General features: G+C 31.1%; 3 protein-coding genes across 3 annotated transcripts; 2 read left to right on the top strand and 1 right to left on the bottom strand.

Moving 5' to 3' along the window:
• Nucleotides 1-534: 534 nt before the first annotated feature.
• Nucleotides 535-1,107, top strand: LOTGIDRAFT_95373 (hypothetical protein; the record flags this gene model as incomplete). Its single annotated transcript, XM_009057072.1, has 1 exon — nucleotides 535-1,107. A coding segment is annotated over one exon (573 nt), but the record flags the coding sequence as incomplete, so codon positions are not given.
• A 3,166-nt stretch (nucleotides 1,108-4,273) lies between these two features.
• On the bottom strand, nucleotides 4,274-10,032 carry LOTGIDRAFT_104845 (hypothetical protein; the record flags this gene model as incomplete). Its single annotated transcript, XM_009057071.1, has 13 exons — nucleotides 4,274-4,410; nucleotides 4,802-4,865; nucleotides 5,004-5,210; nucleotides 5,483-5,572; nucleotides 5,844-5,888; nucleotides 6,237-6,352; nucleotides 6,619-6,710; nucleotides 7,458-7,663; nucleotides 8,009-8,250; nucleotides 8,590-8,747; nucleotides 9,171-9,229; nucleotides 9,501-9,536; nucleotides 9,772-10,032. Coding segments are annotated over 13 exons (1,713 nt in total), but the record flags the coding sequence as incomplete, so codon positions are not given.
• Nucleotides 10,033-16,431: 6,399 nt separating this feature from the next.
• LOTGIDRAFT_104873 (hypothetical protein) lies at nucleotides 16,432-22,106 on the top strand (the record flags this gene model as incomplete). The annotated part of the gene is made up of 5 exons (XM_009057070.1): nucleotides 16,432-16,837; nucleotides 19,287-19,499; nucleotides 19,785-19,853; nucleotides 21,041-21,289; nucleotides 21,706-22,106. The coding sequence occupies 5 exons, from the start codon at nucleotides 16,432-16,434 to the stop codon at nucleotides 22,104-22,106; spliced, it is 1,338 nt and encodes a 445-aa protein (XP_009055318.1).
• Between the last annotated feature and the right edge of the window lie 3,236 nt (nucleotides 22,107-25,342).

Below are 25,342 nucleotides of genomic sequence, written 5' to 3'. Positions count from 1 at the left end.
CCAAAGAAAATTCGTAGAACTCCATCAACTCCAGGTTCATCGAGTGATATTTACAGTATTGATCAGATTGATGAAGAAGATGAAGATGGTATGTCATCACATTCTACACAAACAGCACAACCAGAAGAGATGCAACCATTTGTGGAGTTTCATGTTGTATTGGAGTCTCCTGGAAGAAGAACAGTCCAAACACAAACTGATCCCAAACTTAAGAAGAAGAAATTTGGACCATTGAATATGAATTTTGAAGATGAAGGACTATTTGACGAAGAAGAAGAAAGTCCAAGAAGAAGAAGAAGGGAAAATGATATTTCTTTGTTTGAAGACACTGAACCAAAACGTAAATCTATAAAGAGAAACACTGAAGAGGCTCTGAAATGTCCATTCTGCGACAGAGCCTTTATTGGTTTGGTAAAACACATAAAGAGTAAACATCAGGAAGAAGCAGACTTTGATGAAGAAATGAGAAATGCTAAATGGAGAGAAAGGATCATGAAAGTTTCCAGCCAAGTCTCTGAAGATGTTGTTGAGGTTTGCACTGAATGTGGTAAACAGACTAAGAGCATGAAGAGACACATGGAGCTTCATCAACAAAATAGAATGCAGATTCCTTGCCCAATTTGTGGAAAAGTTGTACTCAAGACTGGTATGAGCTCTCACATGAGAACAGTTCATTCTGGACGTAAACCATACAAGTGCCCTCATTGCGACTATTCATCAGCCTTTAGAGGAAATCTGAATACCCATATCAAAGGAATGCATCTCCATACGAGACAGTATTTATGCAGTGTCTGTAAAGCTGCTTTCAAGACTCTTGGAGCTTTGATTGGACATACCAAGAGAGTTCATGAAGGATGGAAATCCCCCAATCAGAAGATCTTTATTTGTTCAGTTTGTGAGAAGAGATTTACCAAGAAGTACCATGTGGATAGACACATGCTGATTCATACTGGAGAGAAACCTCATAAATGTACTGACTGTGGACGATGCTTTAATAACAAATCTAACCTAATGTCCCACATTCAACTGGTACACAAGAAACTATCGCCATACATGTGTGACATGTGTCACGAAACCTTCAAAAGAAAGAAACTTCTTCTGGAGCATATTGGAAAAGTTCATGTAGCTCATGGTGAAGCTGCTAAAGCTATGCAGGCCTATATTAAGAAGATTGAGGAAGAAGCCCCAGATGATGAAGAGATGCATGAAACAACATTGGATGAAGAAAAGATTGCGGAGATGACAGAAGTGAAAAATGAAGATGGGACTACAACAGTTTATGCTACAGTTCAAGAAGGTGACTTTGCAACTGTTGTCTCTGATGGAAGTATGCTTCAAGGTCAAACATTTACAACTCTACAAACAGATGGAGGTCAAGAAACTATTATAATTGTCCAAGCTGCAGACTCAAATGAAGTTACCCATACTTTGGTGCAAGAAGATGGTGGACCAGTACAGTTTGCTATGCAGCCTGATGTTGAGATGCCTAGCACCAGTCAAGCAACAGAATTATTCACACAGATGCAGAATTAGGTGAGTTATTAAGTCGTGTGATGAATGGTTTCTTAATAAAAAAAGATCTGTGTGATAGTTCATGTCAATATTGTCCCATCTGTGCTTCTAAATGTATGATAAGATGGTTGAAATTATGAAAGCCGAGATCAATCCATTTCTTTGAGCTAAATGTACATGATTTGAATTAGAGACCCACTCTGGCACTCTCAGTATTTTACCATGTTTTTTGCCATTTTGTCCCCTAAAAGAGGGTTTATAGCACTTAAGAAAAAATTTTGAAGTAGCTGATAAATGCGAATTTTGTGTGGCTGAACTATATATGATAATTATTGAAACATTGAAAGAACTTCTTTTGAATAAACTATTTTCGTCATTTCAGATGTTATTCTATATTTATATGGTTCTATTTATATGGTATGATGAGGTAATAAAGAAGAACCAGAAGCCATGAACTATACCAACAAAAGTCTAGCCCATTGAAAACTGACTAGAGATTGTTAACATTGTGGCGCTAACAGCTAGTTTTAATTCTGTTCATACAAAACTAATTTGGATCATACAAAAGAAACTTCCAAAATATCTTTATTTTTTAATGGTACCTTATTTAGTCTGCCAGGAATGAACACTCTCAGTGCGATAGCATTTACTCTCTAAATCGGCTGTCAATGGAAAACATGATGTTATTGATTGCATGTATGAATATGAATTTCAAGTTGAGCACCACAACAGTTATTATTGTTGTATTTGTAAATACTTTTTGTTATGCCCTTAATTCTATATCTACATTTTGTCCATATTTTAAAATTTTGTTTGCGTTTGATTTACATGGGATCTGACCCTTGTAGAGTTCCGACATGACCTTAAGTTCCACACACTTAAAGTCTACAGATGAATTTTTAACCATTGTTACCATTAGGCTATTGTAAAATCAGGGACAGTTCCTTCATTGTGATTTTATTACTGTAGATAAAGTATTGTATTTGTTATATATCATTATTATGTATTGTGAAGATAAAATCGCATGTAATATCGCATTAATTTCTGAGGTTTATTTTTAGAATTCTGCACATTGACTGCATGGAATTTGAGTCACAAGCAAATAAGGGGAATTTTGATATTTATGCCCATTTGATGAAAATGTTCAAACATTATAATATATTGTGTCTATGAACCATATTGTGGAGTTTTTATTTCATATTTGTTAATGTTTTTTTATATAGTTACATAATTATTCTCAAGCAATATTTCTGCATGATTTCTTAGAGTTGAATAGGCATTATCTCTGGGTTTGTCAGAGAGTTTAATGTGATTTTGAAAAAAAAGAAAATATTTCTGCATTTTTATCAATATGAGTGATGCATATTTTTTTCGCTTATTCTGAATTCTACAGGTCCAAACTCGGTTTGTACTCCTACTTTTAAAGTATTTGGAAATTTATTGATCAATCTGGTAGCATGTCAATTCCAATTCAGTATCTTATATCAATTTAGCTAATTTATGTAGGCTAATTGAAATCTCTTACTTATGCATTGTACATTATAAACCAGTGAAAAATTGCAAGTGTCAACAATTGAATAACACAAACACAATTATATGGATACCAATTACTTTAATAAATAACTTGCGACGTTTCGACAATGATTCATCATTGCTTGATAAAGACGAAAGAATCATCGTCGAAACGTCGCAAGTTATTTATTAAAGTAATTGTTATCCATATAATTGTGTTCGTGTTAATATCATCAATTACTAAATGCCACTCAAGGAAACAATTGAATAATATTTTCCAGTTGATAATTAATAGTATTATAATAGAACTATATGTAACTGCATCAAATTGAAAATATTTAGGCACTATATCATGGATATATTTCTGTTACCAGTTAAACCATGATTTTGTAAATTGATTGTAAATTTGTGTTCCTATTTTTTCCCATTAACATTTAATTAATGCGATAATTTGGATATCTTTGAATATATTTTTGGGTAAATGAGTTGTTATTATGTATGTGGTTTCATCTTATAAAATAAACCTACTGAAGCTTGTTTTATATCTATCTTTATTCAGGTCTTCCTTAAAGAGACAGTTGCACCATTTTTTTTTCCACTCGTACCCGAGTCTCAGAAACGGTAATTTGTTGGCTAAGCCAATCAGTAGTAGTGTTCACAGCTCACCATCAAAATTTGAGGCATGTGTGTCCAGAATTATCCAGATGAGTAGTATTGAATTGTCTTAAATCAATGAATGGTTTTGAGTAAAAATAGTTTCAGAGTCTGTGGTTTGAAACTCTTTCAGAGATCAAGAACTTATAATAGACTTAATAGATGGGTATATTTTCATATTACAAGTAGTCAATATACAGAAGAGCATAACATCATCTTTATTGCATAAAAATTCATTTTAAAATAACAGTTTAAAATTTAAAAAATGCATGACTTAAAGAATGATTGCTGAAATATCTTTAAAAAAAATACTTTTCCAAACAAGCCCAAGAAGATCAGAATATAAAGATAAAGGAATATTCTATTTCAAATGAAGATAAAATATTAAATATATTCATTTGTAGACTTCTCTGGTGTCATAACTAAACAACATAACCTGAAATGTTTATTATAAGAGGAAGTATTCTGTTGAAATCAAATATGCAACAATACAATTATTATTAAGATTATTACCCATGATAATGGCACTTTCTTTATTAACTCTAAAGAGGTAACAAAATGAATTCAAAACAGATTTCTTGATTAAACTTTAAACTTAACAGGGTACACCAATCAAGAGATTATTTTTAGGAGTACATGATTTAGGTTGCAAAGTACAAAGACTAACAGAGTAATGATTTTCTCTAGCCAATTCAGCTCTATCTGTATCAACTAGGTTAGCACAGTATACACCTAAAAATATATACAAACATACATACACATAATATTAGATTCACAATTCAACAATTATTCTAAAAACCTATAGAGGAAACATCTTGTTGTGCTGTAATCAAATTGTTAAATCATGCATTAGGCTTGATTACACATGGGTTTACATTATTGTCCACAAACCAGGAGGGCTACGGTTCTTTCTAGACAAGGGTGTTTTCATCTGGTTTTCCTTTAGTGATGCAGGTCAAAATGACTAATGAAAAATAGTCATGTAGATGGGATTAAAAACTGAAGAGCTATGTGCTGTAAGCTTCTTTCCTCTATAGGTATCTCTTTACTCTTTCAGCATTTCTACTGACAAAGGTACATTTCAAATAAATGGAACACACTTAAAACTAAAAAAAATACCAACCTTGATCTGCAAGAGCAATATTAAATTCTGTTTGATCTGCAGCATGTCCTAGAGTTACAAAATCCTGAAAAATAATTGGCAAACGATGCTTTAAATTGAAATAATTGAAGAATTCTGGCTGAAAGGAGTTTCAACTTCACAAATGTCAATCACTTTACTAAGGAGGTTGAAAAACTACAAGACATAAAATTTAAAAGCTTACCTTGTATGTCATACCAGTATTTGTAAATAATTTACTACGAGGGTAATATATTCTATGAGTTTTCACAATGCTACCGTAACAACAAGGGCAGATAACAAATGATGCATTATTATCTAAACATTGTTGTAATACCATATCAGTTGCAACACCACAGGCATGTAAACATACCCCAATATCAAAATTACCATGAAAATAATCTAGATTACACTGGAATCAAAGTATTAAAATCAACACATTTTGCATAAAGGGATAGCACAGAAATTTCATAAACTTTTTATGGTGTATAAGGAACACTGATAGCATCGATTAACACCATTCTAATTTTCGATCAAACATCTGTGGTTCTTGTAATACCACTAAAACTAAGCGCTAAATGACATCACTATCACAGAAGCTGCTAATAATATGTAAGTACCTTTATGATAGTTACGTTATTATATATATATAAACTATTCACATGTTCAAACTGAAATATATACCTGATATATTACAACATTTCTCAGCTGTAAACTTTCTATTCTTGTTCTAGCTCTATCTATTGATTCCTCTTTATTTTCTATCAAATATATCTGAAAATCATACAATAATATCCTTAAATCATACAATACTACATAATAGAAAGATTAAAACAGAACTTAGTTGTTACCCACGAGTTTCCTGATATGCTATCTTCAGACATCTGACCTATTATAAGCTTAAGTCCCTACTGAAGTTGAACAAGTAGAAATTATTATTGTGTCATATATATGTTTTCTTTACAGGCAAAAAGACAAGGATGTCCATTTCTAATTAATGTATCAATAAAGTTTAAGAATTTAATAGTTTAGTTAATAACAATACCTTGCAATGTGGTAACAAATAAGCTATAACAATTCCAAGATGTCCCTAAAAATTGAAAAAAAAATACTGAAATCATATGGACCTAACAATCTAAGTTGGCACCTTTGAGTATTTGAAAATAACTTTTGTTCAAACCAGTTTTTAAGTAGTATTATATGCAATATATCAGTGGGTTAACTCTGTCAGTTGCAAACAAGATTATTGTCTCTCATTGCCAGATGTAGCAAGCAAACTCGTGTTACAGATTGTCAGTGCTTTCAATGGATATCCTATACACATAGCAGTAGCGAGTTTATTTTCTAATGGAACATTCCTCAAGGTGAGAAAAATTTACATGCTTCTGAGAGTCTATCTGGTGAGCACTTTCTCTCTGATAATAATATATTTACTTACACCTCCACTACAGAAATCTACAATAATATTACCAGGTTTAGCTAGTTTCACTACAGCTGTTACTAAATTCTCTAATTGTTGACATTTTCTTTCTATTCTCTTCTGTGGAACAGCACCTTTATAAAGACAAACAAACGATGGTAAAATTTTATATTCAAAATAATGTTGAGTTTGTACCAGATCTGGAAATGAAACGCTGAAAAGATTCAAATGAGAAATTTATATTTCAAATGCATGTAACATTTTTTTTAAAATTGTGTTCCTCAACAACAGGTCCAGTAACTATTCATATCAAGATGTCAGCGCACTTCCTATAAAATTTTTATAAGATATCCATTTTGTTTACACAGATAGGCCTGATTTGATAGAGATATATACCAACCTTCCTGTGGATGAGCACTTAGTGGTAAATCATTCCAATTTATACCAACATCTTCATTACAAGGATGTTTACCTAGCTTGATATCAATATTACTCTTCTGAAAGACACAATTCTAAATTGGTTACTACACAGATAAATACTCAACCTTATACTGAACTTTAGGAAAACTATTCAGATGACTATTTTACCTTTAACACATCATCAAAAATTCTTCTGGAGGAGACATTGGAAGCGAATATATGTTGATTAGACCATCTTTGCAGGTCTATCAGATAGAATGTCCAACTCTGATTCTATTTTAGAATGTTTTTTCATTACAAGAGTTAAGTGACATTTTCACATATTTAAGATAATCAGAGAAAAAAAATTTGCCCTGAAAGACAGGAAATGTAATAGTGACAGCCCTTGTTGACACAAAAACATAATAGACAAGTAAGCTTATAAAATTAAATGATTGAAAAGAGGAAGAATGAAATATCTCACTTTAATTGACTGTAATATTTCTGTTACTTCAGGTTTTATAGCTCGTACTGTAGATTTATTTCTACGACTGAAAAACAAAGTTTATCAACTTTATTTATATAATGCTTCCTTCAAATACATGTTTATGGGTTATGGAGGCACACTGGCCGTTGTGTGCAATGCATAGTGCAGAGAAAAACTTATCTTTTCCATAACACCTTTAAGCATGTTTTGTAGCATTTTATTGTTTGGTACTCAGAGCCAGTCAAGTCATATCAACATCTGATTGGGCTGGTTTTATCAATCATAAAAAAAAAACTGACAGAATAAGGTTAAATAATTTTCAAGTTAATTGTTTGAAAAAAATCACAACTTACTGAAGTTCCATATTTTCATCCACAGGAACAGTATCAGACAGAATTTTAAATGTTACATTATTTATTCCTGCAAGTCTGGGATTCCATGATAAACCACACTGCTGACAGGATTCCTTTATTCTAGGTAATGATAACATATGATCTAACCAAGTTGAAATATTTGGTAGATGTTCTTTTAAGGCATCCATTTTAAAGTTCAAACTTTTCTACAAATCATAAAGTTTTCATTACTGTTACATGTATTATAAATAAATAATATATTTAAATCAAATCAAATGACAAGTAAAAGCATATAGGCAATTTTACTTTATTGTAATTCACAAAAGCTCATCCTTATATGTTGAAACACTTTAGATATGTAACCATCATCAAGGCAGCTATCTTAGATTTGACATGCATGAAGAAAATAGAGAAAAGAAATAAATGATATTGTCAGACCATTTTCAAACAAGTTACATGCTCGAACATATTTACCCTTTAATAAAATATACTGAAATTTAGATTTTACTGTGTCAAAACACTAAGTTTAACCAAGAAAAGAATTCTCTTACCATTAACAAATAACAATAAACAAACAGTATCAGATCAGCAACAGTCATCTCTAAACCTTCAGAATATACATGAACAAATTCTACATCTAAAATAGCTATAGTTTTAAATGCTGATATTATTTCCTCTATGGTGTATGGTTCACTTTTTACACAGCCATAATTGTCTCCTGTTGTAGAGTCACTATCAGAAATGCTTCTTGAAAGTTCATCAGTGTCAACTGAATCATTCACATCAATTTTAACTGAAGTGTTACGATTTAAATTCAATTTTAAAGTTTCTTGTTCAATTTCAGCTAAACGCTTAGCTTCTTTTCTTTCCAATTTTCTTTTCTTTTTCTCTTTTCTACGTTCCGCCTTTTCTTCATTTGTTTTCTGTACAGGAGGAGTTATTGGCCTTTCTTTGTCTTTTGGTTTGTATTTTGGAATTCTGTCCTTGGCATACTTTTTATCACTTTTAAGGTACAAATTGTTTTTGACATTTTTATAAATAAAATATCTGCGAATACCATGTGATAAAATAACGTCTCGCTCAAATAAACAGTCATTTCTGTCTCGTTTTAGCGACATCAGCAGTTCCATACCACTCTCAGAATTGAGGATCTCATCTCTATTTTCAACTAGTATACGTTTTTTTATTTTATGATCATTATGTATTTTAGGAGGCTTTGAAAAATGCATCTCTAATTTCAACAAATCTACTGGAATAGCAATTTCATTCTCTTCCTTTATATCCATTTCACTAAAATTAAGATAAATATTTTCAAAATGGTATAAACAGGTCCAGCTTTAGGATTTCTAAATGATAAAACAAATATTTAATTCCAAAAACCAAACATAAGCACAACATGGATATGCAAAAGTATAGTTAAGTTATTTAAACAAATCAACATCTGTTCAAACTAAAAATACAACTTTGGAGCAATGATCAGATCTAAAGAATATAAAACCCATCCTTGAAATCTCAGTAAACTGGCATCCGTTCGTTTCCCTAACACCTGACTCAACTTTTGACTCTAATGAGTGGAAGAAACAGACACAGTGCCATGATCACAAAATTTTCACATTAAAAGGTATCAAACATTGAAAAATATTTGTCTTAAGGTAAATGTCCATATCTCAAGAGATATGTTTTAAAATAACATAAACTCACTTAATTTTTGACACAAGATTTAAAATAGCATCAGGAAGATCAACTTCACACAATTTAGTCCACCCAGATACCTGAAATAATAACAATTTGATTCTTATTCAACATCTAAAACTTGACTCCTTAATCCTTTTGATCTTAAAAAATAATATTTCTCCCTTACAAATCAAAAGTGATTTTTATTATCATTATCATTATTGACATACCAAATTATCTCCATCTGTATAACTCAGGATGGTTTTTATGTTATGTCTACCTCCTTGATCCAAGCGGCTTAATGCCTTGTCATTATCTCCCCTGATACATCAAATTACCTCCCCTGACAAATACCGCTTGATTTCTTACCTCAGCACACATTCTCAAACTGCCACTTCTAAACCCCTACAATGATACAAGTAATTCAAATTCATTTACTTAACAAATAGAATGCACGAAGCATGGCAAATATTCAGATACCAACATGTAAAATAATGTTAAAAGAATTCTTCCTAATCCAGTTCCAATAAATTCAATTTTATGCGTTATCATGATCTTTAGTTTTAAGCATTAAGTTTTTGGAAAGCTAAGAATGATTCATTTTAAGATGAAATTATGATCAAAACTGCAAAATACCTACCAATAAATCTATGAAGTTTTCTCCAGGATTATTGTGATGTGATGATTGTATAAGATGTCTGACTGTCCCACATAGACCTGATCTTATCATGCATGTTTCTTCATCAAGACTTACAGGTAATATACAGTTCTTTACCAAGCAAGGTAGACAACTCTCTTTAATATATTCAATATTCAACCCTTTTAAGATATTACTTGACTGAAAAACATACTTTTCTGAAATGGAAGTAATCAGAAACAATTTTAATATTATAATTATGCAAGGAGATTCCCTGTGAAAAAATTGATAAATCTCGCAGGCATAGTGGCACAATAACCTCAGAATCTTAAGTTATCAGGGCATGGACAAAAGTATGAAGCCTACTTGTGTATGTTTTGAAATGACACTTGCAGTTCCAGTCCAGTTGGTATCAGTATCACATTTGGACTTCTCCAATTCACAATATCGGTAATGAATGCTTGAAAGTCACTTTGGTTTTAAAGGGATAGTAAAGGGGTTTTCTAAAATTTTAATGTGACATCGATAGCATCAACTTGCACCATTAAAAATTTCAGTCAGATGCCTAAACTAAGCGTTTTATAGCGTCACTAATCGTAAAAAAGGCTTGTACCACATAAGGCCCTTCTCGATTAGTGATGTTATCAAACACTTGGTTTAAATGGAATTGCTGAAACCACAAACGTCTGACTTAAAATTGAAACAGTGCTATCAGTGTTCCCAATACACATCAAATATTTAGAAAAACCTCTAACAATCCTTTTAACGGTCTGATTTATGTATTTCGATAATGATATCTTTTCAAAAACTGCTCATTCATTAGTAAAAAAATGAATATAGCATACATACAACTTCTCATCCTAAATTCTTACCTGTTGATTTCAAATCATTTGGTATGACTAAAAAATACTGAAAATGGTATGACTGACAGTATCTGGATACAAAGAGTAGAGCTGAAGATACAAGAGGCAGACTTAATCTACCATCATCAGTACATACCCCTTCTAGATAGAGTTTCTGGCACATTGTTACTAACATCTACTGAACCATCCTCTGAAATATAGAGGAAATATTATTTAAACAATACTACATGTGCCATATTTCATACTCTATAATATGGATTCAATATGGGTTCAGAAATAAACTGAATAAAATTCTCTAACCAATTGGATCATAATGATGGGCTATCTAAAGCTGATTTCCCAATATCGGCATATAGATGTGCGTCTATCTGTTTATTTTTATCTTTAAAGGAATTTCAGCTTTAAAAAACTTTGCATTGATAACGTTGTTAACATGGGATAACATTATTATATTAAATAATGGCCATTTTCAGTCAAAAGTTGGAATGTTCCTGTTGAAATTTCTTGAAGTATGTTTAAAACAACATATATTTATATAAACGCAATGTCGATCTAATACTGCATTATACATATGTAGTTCTGAACCTGATATCAAAATTTACATAAAATTCATTGATAAATTTGTTTCACCTACGAAAGTGTGAATTTTTCAACAAATTTTTCAAGTCAAATGGCAAAATCTGGTACACAAATCCCTTAATGAATAACTTAATACACCTTAAATTATCTGTAGCCCAATCCTTATTTAGTACAATAGAATCTACCATCCCTCCAATTCACTGATACAATAATAAAGGCTTATTAAATGTACATAACATGTGGGGAACAGCTCTCAGATGGTGAGTCACGTGTATGTATGGAAAAGCAATGCACAAGAATTTCACCGCCTTTGTCGGCTTCTGTAATAATATTTGCCAATCAACTAAATTCAACCTAGCGAAAACATGGTAAAGAAACTTTTAATCTATCCACCTGCCCTGTAGAAATGAGTCAATCTAAATTGAAGACGTTAAATGTTGAAGTATTTGATCATCCACAACAAGGGAAATCTGTGTTTACTTTACATTCTAATCGGACGGTATTTCCCTACAAATTATGGAACAGTACATTATTATTATTTTAGGGGGAATACACAATTTTCATCAAACCAGTTTTGTATTTTTGCAAAACACTTCAATGTTACAAGGATAACTCATATCCACAATAACTGTGTAAACTGTGAATTCTAATAAATGAAATACATCTTAAGCCCACAGTGATGTATAAAGTAACAAAAGCTTTGGTTGACCCCCAAGTAGAAATACAGTCACCCCTTTACATACATGGGGCAGCCTCTCCGCCATTCTGTCGCCAATAAATCGTGACGTCACTTTTCTCAACACACCATTCAACCAAATAACATGTTTATTTTTATCGCTACATCCGAAATGAAATAGTGCATGTTATTTACATGAAAACTGATTTATCCGCCTGTGTATTGTTAAAAATGACATTAAATATTATAAAATCGCCAAGAACTTATGCTTATAATATAGGTTTCTAAAAGTGTCGTTAAAATCTTTAAAAACAGGAAGTGCGTAGAGGTCGTTTTCGTGTAGTAATATCAATGGTTGTTTCCAGTGATGCGACTTCCCGTCTGACTGTCGCCACTTACAATAGCAAAGAAATTTTACTCTTTGGCTTGTGACTTATTTTTGATGGAGAAATTTCACGGATGGTTTTCCCGCCGTAGAAATAGCCCTTGATTGCTGAGTTGCTATATTTCTGAAGATCAGGAGGTTAATACATTTGTAGCCGAAAGTTGGACAGGTAAATTTTTCACTTTCTTCGAGAGGTTTCGTTCCCAAATTCGCCATTTTTGATGAGTTGACTGTGAAATTTCTCAACTCGATGTCGACAGCGTGGCGATATCATGTCTGGGTGAAGGAGTACCTCCCAACAAATGATGTTTGACTGTATAACAACCCTTATTTTCTCGTCAAATGCTTCATACAAGCATCAAAATGACGGAATACAGCGTGAACAAAGTCTGTTGGATGGCAGAAGAATTTTCTGACAGTTAATCTCATGACATGACTGATTTGCCAAAGTGACTGCTTGATTTTGATTTTTCCTTTGGATGAGATTTATGTTCAAATGCAAAGGAGAACTTGTGACAGACCAGTATGAAAATTGATAATGTCTTTTCCCTGTTCTGGAATTTTTGTAGTGTACAGATGGCAGCTGACTGTGCTTCCTTGGGTCAAATTGAAATGGTTTTTGTAGTTTACTTTTTTAATTTATTGTTTACAGTAAAAATTGTAAAAAGCAGGATCCTGCATATTGTTGAAAATATTAAAAACTCTTAACAGACAGGTTTAGCAACTTTGCTGCACAAGAATGAGTTTGGTCATTGAAGCATTTAATTGGGTGTTGACTTCACTAATTAGCCTGTTAACTGTCAACTTATAACACTGGGGGTGTCAGTATACCAATGTCTCAATCACTTGACTTCAATAAAACACAATCATGTTTTTAAACTAATTATTTTCTCACTTTCAAATTGTAATTGGTTTTCTATGTTAATTGGCTTCCAGTTTAGAAATTAATAAGCTAACAAAAGAAAAAAGTCATTTATTGCAAATGTTATGAGACCTTGTTAATATTTTAACAGTTCTTTTTCTTTACTATGTTGTGGAAGATTCTTGTCAAATACCCTAGGCTTACAGTATACCTAAAACAAAAATCATTATCTAATGTGATGTGCTTTGAATCTGATGAATCTTGCCATACTTGAAATAAATTTTTTGTTTTGTCTTAAAGGGGTAGTAAAGGGGTTTTCTAAAACATTTATGTGTATTAGGGACACTGTTAATTTGCACCATTCCAAATTACTATCAGATGTCGGTGGTGCCTGCATTTCAACTAAAACTAAGTGTTTCTATGATGTTACTAATCGCAAAATTTTCTTTATCACATAATGGCTCTTTGCAATTAGTGACGTTATCAAACCTGATTTTGTCCCTTTTGTTTTGTGGACAATCACTTTTTGAGTAGATTTAAACCTTAAGCTTATCTCTGTGGTTTTCTTGTTGAACATATCTAAAAAAAGATTTGCTTCAAAAGAAGAAATGAGCTATGTGCATTATGCAAGGCATGAAATAAGCGACTAAACAAGGATATTGTCCGGTAAAATCTCAGCGAATGTTCATTCTTTGTTGATTTTTGAATTATCAGCGTTTCTGGATTTTTATACGGCTGATAAATGTCAAGGTTCTTGTTCTTATCAAAATGTACTTTTTCATGCACTGAATTAACGTTTCTCACCTAGGACTGAGTATGGAAGTCAATAACATAGTCTATTAGATCATCTAATTACTAGCATTATTAAAAGAAAAGCATGGCCTGGATATTCAAGTTAAAAAAAAAACAATGGTGTGAACACAATTTTGCCAAATCAGTTGTCAGAATCTTTTTCAATAATTTTTATTCTATTATTACTAAAGATATAAAAGATCAAATAGTATTATATTATAATCATGAAGTCCAATCACCCTTTGACACATGTATTTCAAATATTACTTACGAATTTGATACAAAGATGTACAAAAAACCGAAAGTAGAAAGATGATGAAAGTAAGAAATCCATTTGCTGATACAGACATATTTTATTATCCATTATTAACAGTCTTTACTTCTGATGGCTCTTTATTCTGGCCTAGAGCTTTTCAACAAGGCATGATTTAATTTTATTATGTATTTGTTTACTGAGCATTTTAACATTTCTCCAGTCATTGGGAATATAAGTAATCACGATTTGAATGAAATGAATTTTTTTTAGTTATTAACCTGTATTGCAGGTGAGAAAAGGGTCGTGAATTGAACATTTTTGAATGCAATTTTCAATGGAAAATATGGTATAAAATTTCAAATTTCGGACACAATTCATTTGTGCTGGACAAAATGTTTGACCCAATTTCTGAAGTTATTTCAAGTCTTTGCTTTTAGTCACTATTTTAATGTTTAAGCTGGACAGTAGGAGGTAAAACAGTCACAAAAAGAATACTGTCTCGACTAGCATATTGCTTTCATCAATAAAGATGAAATAGAATTAGAAGTTAAAGCTGACCGATGTCCAGTGGGAAGATTAAAGATATAATATGTTGTTGTTGGTGTGTTGTTTATTTATAGTCTAATACGGTACAGTCAACAGTTATCCTTGTCTTCTGGTAGTCATTTATTGGGCTGTGGGCAAAAAGTTAGGTTTAGTTAAAATTTAACTTTCATTGACACAGATCAGTTTTTCTTTGGGCTTAAAAACTGTTAGCGGTACCCAAAAAAGATATAGTACTGTACTTGCAATGTTTTCTACCTGTAACTGACAATTTTTGTTTGCTAATTTTCCAGAAATTAATGTACTTGAAGGAAGTCAAGATCAGGTGCTACTGCCGCTTATTATTATGGGTATCTCAATTTGGAATCTCAATTCTTGCCAAAATCACTGATTATTACAGGAAATATTGAAATAAAACTAATAAGATTGATATCAGAGCATTAACTTCAATTTTCATCAAACCATACTGAACATTGAAGCTTCACATTAGCTAATTATTATAATTTAAATCTAAAATTACCAGTATAAGTTTGTGAAGTGCTAGAGAAAATATTAAAAGAGTCTACACCTGTTTTACTATATTGGTGAAAGGTAGAAAAAAATAATAAACCGTTTATTTGAATAATGCAGGTGATAGAAAATGAAAATAGAAATTTAGGTCAATTTTGTTATATTTTCTACTCAATACCAAGGATAGTGAAAACATTCATTTGTACTCACTTCACTCATTTTGATGTCTATGATAATATTCAACTGTGTATATTGTAGGTACTTGGTAATATCTTTTCTATGTCAAATGTACTCCATTCTTGGGTCAAAGCAACACCTTTTATTTAATCTCAATTTATTTTACAGTGATAAATGATATGTTTTATTTTAATTTTGAAGAAAATTAAGGAAACTTGTGGCAATGGATTGAATATTTGATTAAATGATTTTGATTACTGGTATTAAAAGTACCCACAATTTTCTGTTTATCATTTGGAATATTGATAATACAAAAACTAAATCACAAAATGAATATGATAGTATGAAATGACCTGACATCTGAAAATGAAGCCAAAGCCTCATGAAATGTAAAAAAAAAAACCTAGGTTATGTAGTAAATCAGTATCAGAATATTAAGCCTACAAATATTGAAGAGTATAATAGAAAGTAATTGTAATACATTAGATAGCCTGATCAAATCATTTGAAGTAGGAGATTTTCTAGTCCCCAATGATCTTCAATGTCAGTGAGTAATGAATCAAATAAAAACAGGAGATAAATTTTCAATGAAAACAACTGACAAGTGTGATTCACTGTAATGGATGATGGCTTTTCTCTAAGAAACTACAAATCTAGGGGAAAAAATCAATTTGATTGGAATCTCTTTAACACATGTAGTAAAATAACTGCAGATTATTTAAATAAAGTCAAGTTATTATGTGTTTTATTGTTGCTTCCTATCTGTCTAATCATTGGATTTCAACGGGTTTTAAATTATAATTGTTATGTTTAAGACTGTCAGACATTGAAGAAGAGATTCAGATCCTTGTCTTTTGACTACACATATTCAACATTCTAAACTTCTGGTCGCGAAATGAAGGACCAGAGCAATATCAGACAAATTCTTGCTTAATAGAATACTGCAATAAACAGTGCCTGCAGAAATAAGTTTTTTTTGTAGTATCAAGTAATAAGCTTATTCCTTCTGTATTTTCAGATATGACGTCGCCTCTATCAAGTATATTTTCTTTCACAAGTCCAGCTGTAAAACGTTTATTAGGATGGAAACAAGGTGATGAAGAAGAGAAATGGGCAGAAAAGGCTGTGGATTCTTTGGTTAAAAAGTTAAAGAAAACCAAAGGAGCATTAGAGAATTTAGAAAAGGCATTAAGTCAGCCTGGACAATTAAGTAAATGTGTCACAATACCACGATCTCTAGATGGTAGATTACAGGTGTCTCATCGTAAAGGCCTACCCCATGTAATTTACTGTCGAGTATGGCGTTGGCCAGACTTACAATCTCATCATGAACTTAAACCTTTAGAATGCTGTGAATATCCCTTCAGTGCCAAACAGAAAGATGTCTGCATTAATCCTTATCATTACAAAAGAGTCGAAAGTCCAGGTAACTAATAGCTCCTCTAAATGTTTTTCTTAAATTCGGATCATTGGCATTGTCTCAGTGTATACTGTGATTTTTCATTAGGACCCTTTTTTCGATATTAACATGTGCTTACTACAATTTATTCAGTTGAGAACTAATATGATGGCTTCAAAGGATTAATAATGTCGAGAACTTTTAGTCAGAAATGAAATACTCTCAGCTCTTTCCAATTATAAAAAATTGCAGTACAGAATAGCATGAATCATGATATAAAATAAACATAACCTAGCATGAATATAATCATTATTTTTCCATTTTGAAAATCTGTGGAAATGAGTATCTGATGAAAACTATGTAAAGATTCATGACTCACTTAATAAGATATTGATTAGAAAGTAAAAAAAGAAGAAATGTTCCATCATTGTATCAGTACGATGAGTGAATCAATAAGTCTAGAATAAAAAACATATAATTTGATGTCATGGAGTTGTATAAAATAACCCCTGGAGCGAGAAAACAATAATTTAATGCATTTTTTAGCAACCTTTAATGTCTAAATGAAACGAATTTTTTCATATTGCGAAATTGCAGGAAGCTTTAAAGGAAATAGAAAGAGGCTGCCAAGAAAGGAATAATTTAAGAAGAAATATGCCCTAGATTTTTAGCTTTCATAATTATTTTTTAACTTTAGCCCATTTTTCTTGTAAATGAAATTGGAAATATCTGGAACATTGAAAATGGGGGAGATCACATTAAATATCACATTGTGTTGATATTAGAATGACAGGAATATATAGAAATTTCAGTGTCAGATTTAGATTGTGACTCCATAACCAAATTTTAGTTCAATCAGTAAAGAGAGAGAGAGAGGTTGTGATCATGATCATTATAAAATAATTGCCAGATCGAATAATTCATTTTGAAATGGTGTTAAAAATTTATGATGATAGGATGATTAAAATCATTTAGATATTAACCATGTGATATGCTAGCGACATCATAGAATATCTGGTAGGTACAACTACTTAAGTTTTCATCTGTACAGTCAAATGACATAAAATATATTTATATGTTCTTATACTTTCAAGTGTACAATTGTATGGTGATAATTTGATTATATAAATCATTGTTTATTTGTTTAAGACTAATCTAGTTGATAAACTGAGTAAACAAAATTTGTTTAATGAAACTTGGGGTCAAATACTAAATCAACTATTTATATGATAGTGGTAAAGATTGTAGACCATCTTTAAAGTAATTATCACAATATTAACTATCATATAGATATAGATAAAACAAACCCAGTTTTTTAAACAAAGACAAAACACATCTATAGGCAAAAATGCAATAGCAAACTACCATTTGTTAGTGATCTTCAAGCTTACACCGAAAGTCTTAGTTTAGTTATTGGCTTCAGACCTGCGTTCTTCCTTTCTTCTTGAGCTTGTCTTTGCAAAGCGTCATTTTTTCAACAACAGACCTATCAATCTACATAGACTTAAAGAAAGTGAATTCATTAAGGATTTTGTTCTATACAGTCGGTTAATACCATAATGTGCAAAATACCCATATTGTGATAAAATGAATATGGTATAAACCACTGTTATTGATTAAAGGTAATAGATGAGGCAGTGTTATTTTAAATAGTGGTATGTAATAGCTGATGTGATGGGACTATATTTGTATTACCCTGTATATAGCAGGATAATAATAAGTAACAACCAGTGACCTGGTACAGATATCTCAATCACTATAGTTTATCCTTGTTAAAATATGTTCTTGTCAATCTGACTTTTCATTGATCGTATCAATGAATTGCTGAAATAAACCCATTATTGATTCATCTTTTAATTGATATGTAAGATTAGTATCCTACATTAATAATGTCTTAATTCATAAATCAGCTCAATCAAAGATTCCATGACAGTTTCTCAGTTGAAGTTAAAGAATGATTTACATTTCAAACTACACAGCTGACAAAAAAGCTGAAAAGAAACATTTGCCTTGATACAGAACAGTATAATCTTATAATGTTTATAAATGACCATATGTTGACATATATTGGTTGTAGAGTTTTATCACATTGAAATATGAGTAAAATATCTACTTGATGAAATGTAAACTTATATAATTGGATATAAATTTGGCAGTGTATAAAAGAAAATATTGTTTGCAAAATTATGCTGTAAGCTTATTAGATTCTTCTCGCACATGAATTATTCTGTGATAAAAATAACACTTTATGAAGAATCTCTGAACTATTTCATTGAATTGTTGCCATTCATGTCCATTCAGCTATCTCTTTATATTTAATCTTCATATTATGTGAAACATTTCATTGTAGAAAAACAATATTTCATTGTAGAAAAACAAAGTTTTTTTTATGGTAGTGTCCTTCCTTAGATTCTAATGAGATACAGACAGAATAGTATAAATTTCATGTTGTATTTGATATCATTTTTCTTTCCAGTTCTTCCACCTGTATTAGTACCAAGATACAGTGAATTTCCTGCTCATCATGGTGGTCCTAATCATATGCCATTGCTACCCTTTCAACAAGTTCCTGAACCTTCCATGCCTCACAATGTTACTTACCCATTTCAACAACCCCAAGCTACACCACCTCAACAACAACCTAATTCACCACAAAGTTCTGGACCAGGCAGTCCTTATGGTTTACCAGGTAAGTTTTTGGTTCTTAATCGTCGCCTTATCCAGAGCTGTAAAAAAAGAGTGTGACCATTGAACTTTCATATGATTATAGTGTACTTACAATAGTTGAAATTGAATGAATCTCTGCTGGCTGTATGAAAGTTACCATTGTTTTATTTGCAATTGAGGATATATCTTAAACTGTCTTCCCTTGTTTAAACCTTTTCTAATAAAGAAGTTCAAATTTACACAAGTAACTTTGAGATTCAGTACCTGAAGGGAGATAACTCATGTTAAAGCATGTTTACTGTTTCAGCTGACACCCCACCTCCTGCTTACCAGCCACCAGAAGATAATAATCAAAATAATATTAACATTAATCAAAGTAATAATATACAGAATGGACCTACACCTATGGATACAACATCAATGCCTCCTCCTTCAGGTAAACTATTGCAAATTTATAGTGAGGTAGATAAGCTTTTTGAGAATGTATTATTTGGTTTCAATATTATAAATATTTTATTTTCCTTATCTGTAACCATTTGTTGATGTAAAATAGCTGTGTAATGTATAATGCCATGCATGCTTGAAACAAATATATAAGTTTTGAATGGAATATACTATTCTCTTTTGACTAGCAGTTAGTAGATCTTGAAGGAAACATAGCGTAGCATGTACAATATCAAAAATTGATTTGATGCTCAATTAAAGATGGGTTCCTGTATTAAATAAGAATTATGTTTTCAAATTTTTATTTAAATTGTATGTGCATGTAAAGATAGAGAAACACTAAATTGGTCATTGAAAAAGGTTCGACCTGAAAAGCATTAATATTATGGTATTCACACAATTTCAGTTTGCACTATTCAGATGTTGTTTAGATGTATGTGGTTCCTGTATTCCAGAAAAACCATTTGATATGAATCCCTTTAATTCTAAGGTTGAGGGAACCCATCTTAGGAAAGAAATCTTGTTCACCAAAATTGTTATTTCCTGCTTTTTTTTATATACTTTTGTGTTATGTATATTATTTATGCTTTATGTATTTGATATTGGTGTTGACTATTCACTGTGTTTGTAGGTGTATCAATGCATCACAAAGGACCTAATGTTTCACGTCAATTCTCCAATCCACGAGATCAAAGACTGACTTGTCAACTTTCTGTTGGTACGTTCGTTTAATATTTTCATTCCCTCTTTCCTCTTTTTTTTTTGATACCGATTTCTTTATTAGAGTCTAATGATAGTGTGGCTTCATGTTTTGAAATATCTCCAGATTTGCATAAAATACATTTGACTATGTAAGTTTAAATGGTTCCTTTTAGTTGATATTTACATTGTATGGTGTATTCTTTACATGGAAATATTACTCAGAACACTTATAAGCTTGTATATTATTTATTGTGTCACTTATTTTTATTGTATTGTGCTTTATGTAATGGTAGTTTAGTTGCATATCTTATTCTACAGGATCAGTGCAGTGAATGGCAACTTGTAAATTAAAAGATTTTGGAACATTATTTACATGCACTTTAGGAACTTTAATTGAGATAGTACATCTGCCCATAGTTATGTTGGAAAATTATTTTATTTCAGATGTTCAGCCAGTAACGTATCAAGAACCTCAATATTGGTGTAGTATAGTGTACTATGAGTTAAATAACAGAGTTGGGGAAGCGTTTCATGCATCAAGATCTAGTATTGTAGTAGATGGTTTTACAGATCCCAGTAATAATGCGGATAGATTCTGTCTTGGTTTATTATCCAATGTTAATAGAAATTCTACAATAGAAAACACCAGACGTCATATCAGTAAAGGTTGGTACTTGACCTCTATTACTAGTACTTTTGATTTTGTTTTAAGCTCTTTGCTAAGAAATATGACAGATTTATGAAGTCTGGTTGTACAAATTACATGGGTAATAACAAGGGGCTTGTCATTTTGATCAGTTTGCTACAAATCTAAGATTTGCAAAATATATCCCACAATTCCTCATTCCTCCATTAGCAAAAAATGGGTCCTAAATTACTCTCTGTGATTTGTTTAGAATGTCATTAGAACGGGACTGTGATAGAAAACTTGTAAGATTACAATAGATATGAAATATTTTAGAGAAAAATGAATTATAATAGGAATATTAATAGATAACCCGTACGACTCTGTGCGTAGGTTTATCAACTCTTCTTTCACACTGTCTCTGTCATTATATTGGTATTATTATTATATATTTCAGGGGTACATCTATATTATGTTGGTGGTGAAGTATTTGCTGAATGTTTAAGTGATAGTAGTATATTTGTACAGAGTCGTAATTGTAACTATCATCATGGTTTTCATCCTACAACCGTTTGTAAAATACCGCCTGGTTGTAGTCTCAAAATCTTCAATAACCAGGAATTTGCCACCTTACTCAGTCAATCAGTCAATCATGGATTTGAAGCTGTTTATGAACTAACTAAAATGTGTACAATCCGTATGAGTTTTGTGAAAGGTTGGGGAGCTGAATATCATCGTCAAGACGTGACCAGTACACCATGCTGGATTGAGCTACATTTAAACGGTCCTCTACAATGGTTAGATAAAGTTCTTACTCAGATGGGATCACCACACAACCCCATCTCTTCAGTTTCTTGATTCTATTTCATTATATATCTGGAGTAATTATTGAGACATTGCTGTTGATTCAAACAACTTATGACTTGATTCCATGAGTGGATTTCTAGTTGTTATGGGACATAACTCTTAGATGACTAAGACCTGAGGACTGATAAATCAAACCACAAGGAAATTTGTTTGACTGGTGGACAGACACGAAATGGTACGACAAAACAATAAAACACACTATTTGTCTTCCTGTTACAATATTTTGTATAAAATGTAAAATATCACAGTAGTTTATAGATCCGTCTTAATATTAAGAAAAGTATTTGATTACAATGGGCATTAAAAACATTAAACTGTTTTATTGATGGCATTCCCTCTGTGTTTTTGGCAAAATCAAATTTCAAGTGTACAAATTTAGGTACAATATTGTAATTTTCTACTTTAAGGAAAATTTTTGCAGCTCTGAAAGGGATTCCAAAGAGGAATTTCTAACCCCTTTTACTTTTGCAAAACAGAATATTATGTTAACCAATATCTTGTCAGACATCATTAATTTCAGAAAAATGAAAAAAATATCACATCAAAACCATTCATGCCCAATAGTAGTGTTATATTCTGGACAAGTTTTCCAGACTTGCAGAAAGTCATCACAGATAAAAAATCAGAATGGTGCAAATAGAAGTTGTAAGCGTCCTGCGAACACAATGCCTGCTGTAAAGTGAAGTTCATTATTGATGAAATATATAACATATTTTACATTGTATTATAGTCATCATCCTAATCATACATTATACTATGGTAGTCAAATGAAGTATTGTTCTTAATATTCAATTGTATTGTTGCATGGAATTTATACTTTCATTTTCATATTTATCATGTTTTCAAATCATTTAAAGTTGCTAAGCAATATTATTTTTTTAGCGAAGTACTTGAAAAGTTTGCCTTTACCAAGAGTATAAAATTTATTAGGGTTCTCCCACAAAGTAACTTATAGTGCTTCCTAATTTTTTTTACCAAATTTTGCTATTTGTTTATCTTTTATATTCATATTTCCTTGCTATTTATTAAAAGTTTACACGTATGGTGCACAAAAACTGAAGGCTAACAATCAAAATGAAACATGGATTAGATCTTTTAACTGTCTAGGACTATGGCACAAATTAGAACATTGATTATTACCAGGAGCTGTAATCGGTTAATATTGTCATTGTGACAAGAAAGGCCAATCAAAGATCTTATCAAATACCTTACTACAAACCTCAGCCGTTTTAAGTTTTATTCTCTGTTTCAAACCATACTTAGAATTATTGCATGATACTTAACATAGCCTTTTGATCAAATCAAAAAGCCCAGCTTGTTTTTAGTTCTACTTATTATTTTGAAGTAAAGTTATATTGTATATATATATGTAAATATGACATAATGTACTAGATTATTGCTCTGTAATTATATCATTAGTTATTAGACAATAAATACATTACCCATTGTTAAACTAGTAACCAAATATCACTTTTAATATAATATATTGTAATTCCTGACGTTAGAAATAAATTGATATATTGGTATAACCAGTATTTTCAACAAAAAAACATGTTATTTTGAAAGTTCTTTTGCAAATTTTTTTTTAGATTTTTCAAAATTTAAAAATGGTTATAAACTTCTGAAAAATAAATAAAAATTTGAATGACTAAAATGAAATGAAATTCTCTCCAGTTGAGTGAGCATGGTCTATCTGATTTCTGATTTATAACAATGTGTGTTGATGTATATATTGTCTGTATTAAGTTGGGTCACAATAATATATTTAACCAACTAAATGTTAATAATTCATATAGTGCTGTATTATTATTTTATTTTTCATTTTTCATCTCTTTCTCTATTATTTTACATTCTTTATTCCTGTCAACATTGGACATGTAGTTGAAATAAATTTAATCCTTTCTGCTAATAAGAAAAAAGTCATTAGTATTTGAACAGCATTGAACTCTAGCATTGAATTATCAAAACCATATGATTTAAGTTCATATGCTGAACTTGTGTTGTCAAACTAAATTAAGTGCAATAATCTTTTGTATCATCACATATTTTATTAAAAATGTCCTAACCATATCATAACCATAGAAAATAATTTAGTGTTTTGATATAGGGTTATATTCTAGACCACTTGAAATTTGATTTTAACTACATGTCCATTGTAGTCTACCTGTCTCTTTTTACTTACAAATCTATCCACAAAATATATTTTGACAAAAGAGAATCAAAGTTTTAATTCCTTGGAGCTCAGGCTTGAATCATTAAAACAAAGAGTCTGAAGCTAAAAGCCTCCATGAGCAGGCACCGAATTAAACCTCCCAACTCGAACAGAGTTTTATGATTAAAAACTTCTTTGACTTTTATAAGGAAAAATGTTGAAAAAATGATTTTATTTATTTGTTTAAATTTCTTTATAAAACTCATATTAGAAACTCATCTTAACATACAATCAACAATTGAATTTCTTCCTGTGAATATCTCTTCATTTACTATCAAACTTGTGAAGTACAGAATTCTTCCATTTCCCTTGCTGTCTGCAGCAATACTAGTGTACAGATGCAGCATTGACCATACAAAAATTCATGACACAGCTGCTTTAGTTGAAATTATTCCAATCTGTTTTGCTACAGCTTAAAATGCCAAAAATGAAGAAGCATTATTTATCTCTGTTTAAACTTGATGTGCAGTTAAAGTTTCAGTTTTGTGAGATAGAAAATATGATTTATATATTAAATTTATTTCCTAATAAAACATAAAATTTTATCATCAATAGAATTTACTATTACTATATTGTTTTTCTGTATTTGCCAGTCAAAGCCATTTGAGATGAGAAAGAGGCAAAATGTATTTGGGATTCACCATTACCATAGAAAGTAGTTAATATAATTTTAGTATTTATCCAATCAAATATATGTCCTGTTGTATCCAGAGGTTGAAAATATAAAACTGGAATGATTTGCGATATAGTAAGTCCAATGGTCACAACAACCACTTTTTATATCATTAATCATATTTCTGGGTTGTGAATATCACTGATTAGCCTATCTAGAAGCGAAACTACCGTCTAAGTTGGGCTTAAAGAGTAGCCTAGTAAAACGCATGTGTAAATAAGCCAACCATATGATATTTTGTATTTCCAAATGCCATCTCACTTCTGGAAAATATAGAAATTTTCCAATTTGATTGCCATTACTTATTACCCTAGATTGATGTAGATCTGACACTAAAGCAGA

This window comes from Lottia gigantea (assembly GCF_000327385.1).
Source record: "Lottia gigantea unplaced genomic scaffold LOTGIsca_3, whole genome shotgun sequence".
Lineage (NCBI taxonomy): Eukaryota > Metazoa > Mollusca > Gastropoda > Lottiidae > Lottia > Lottia gigantea.
This window is presented reverse-complemented; position numbering and strand designations above follow the sequence as displayed.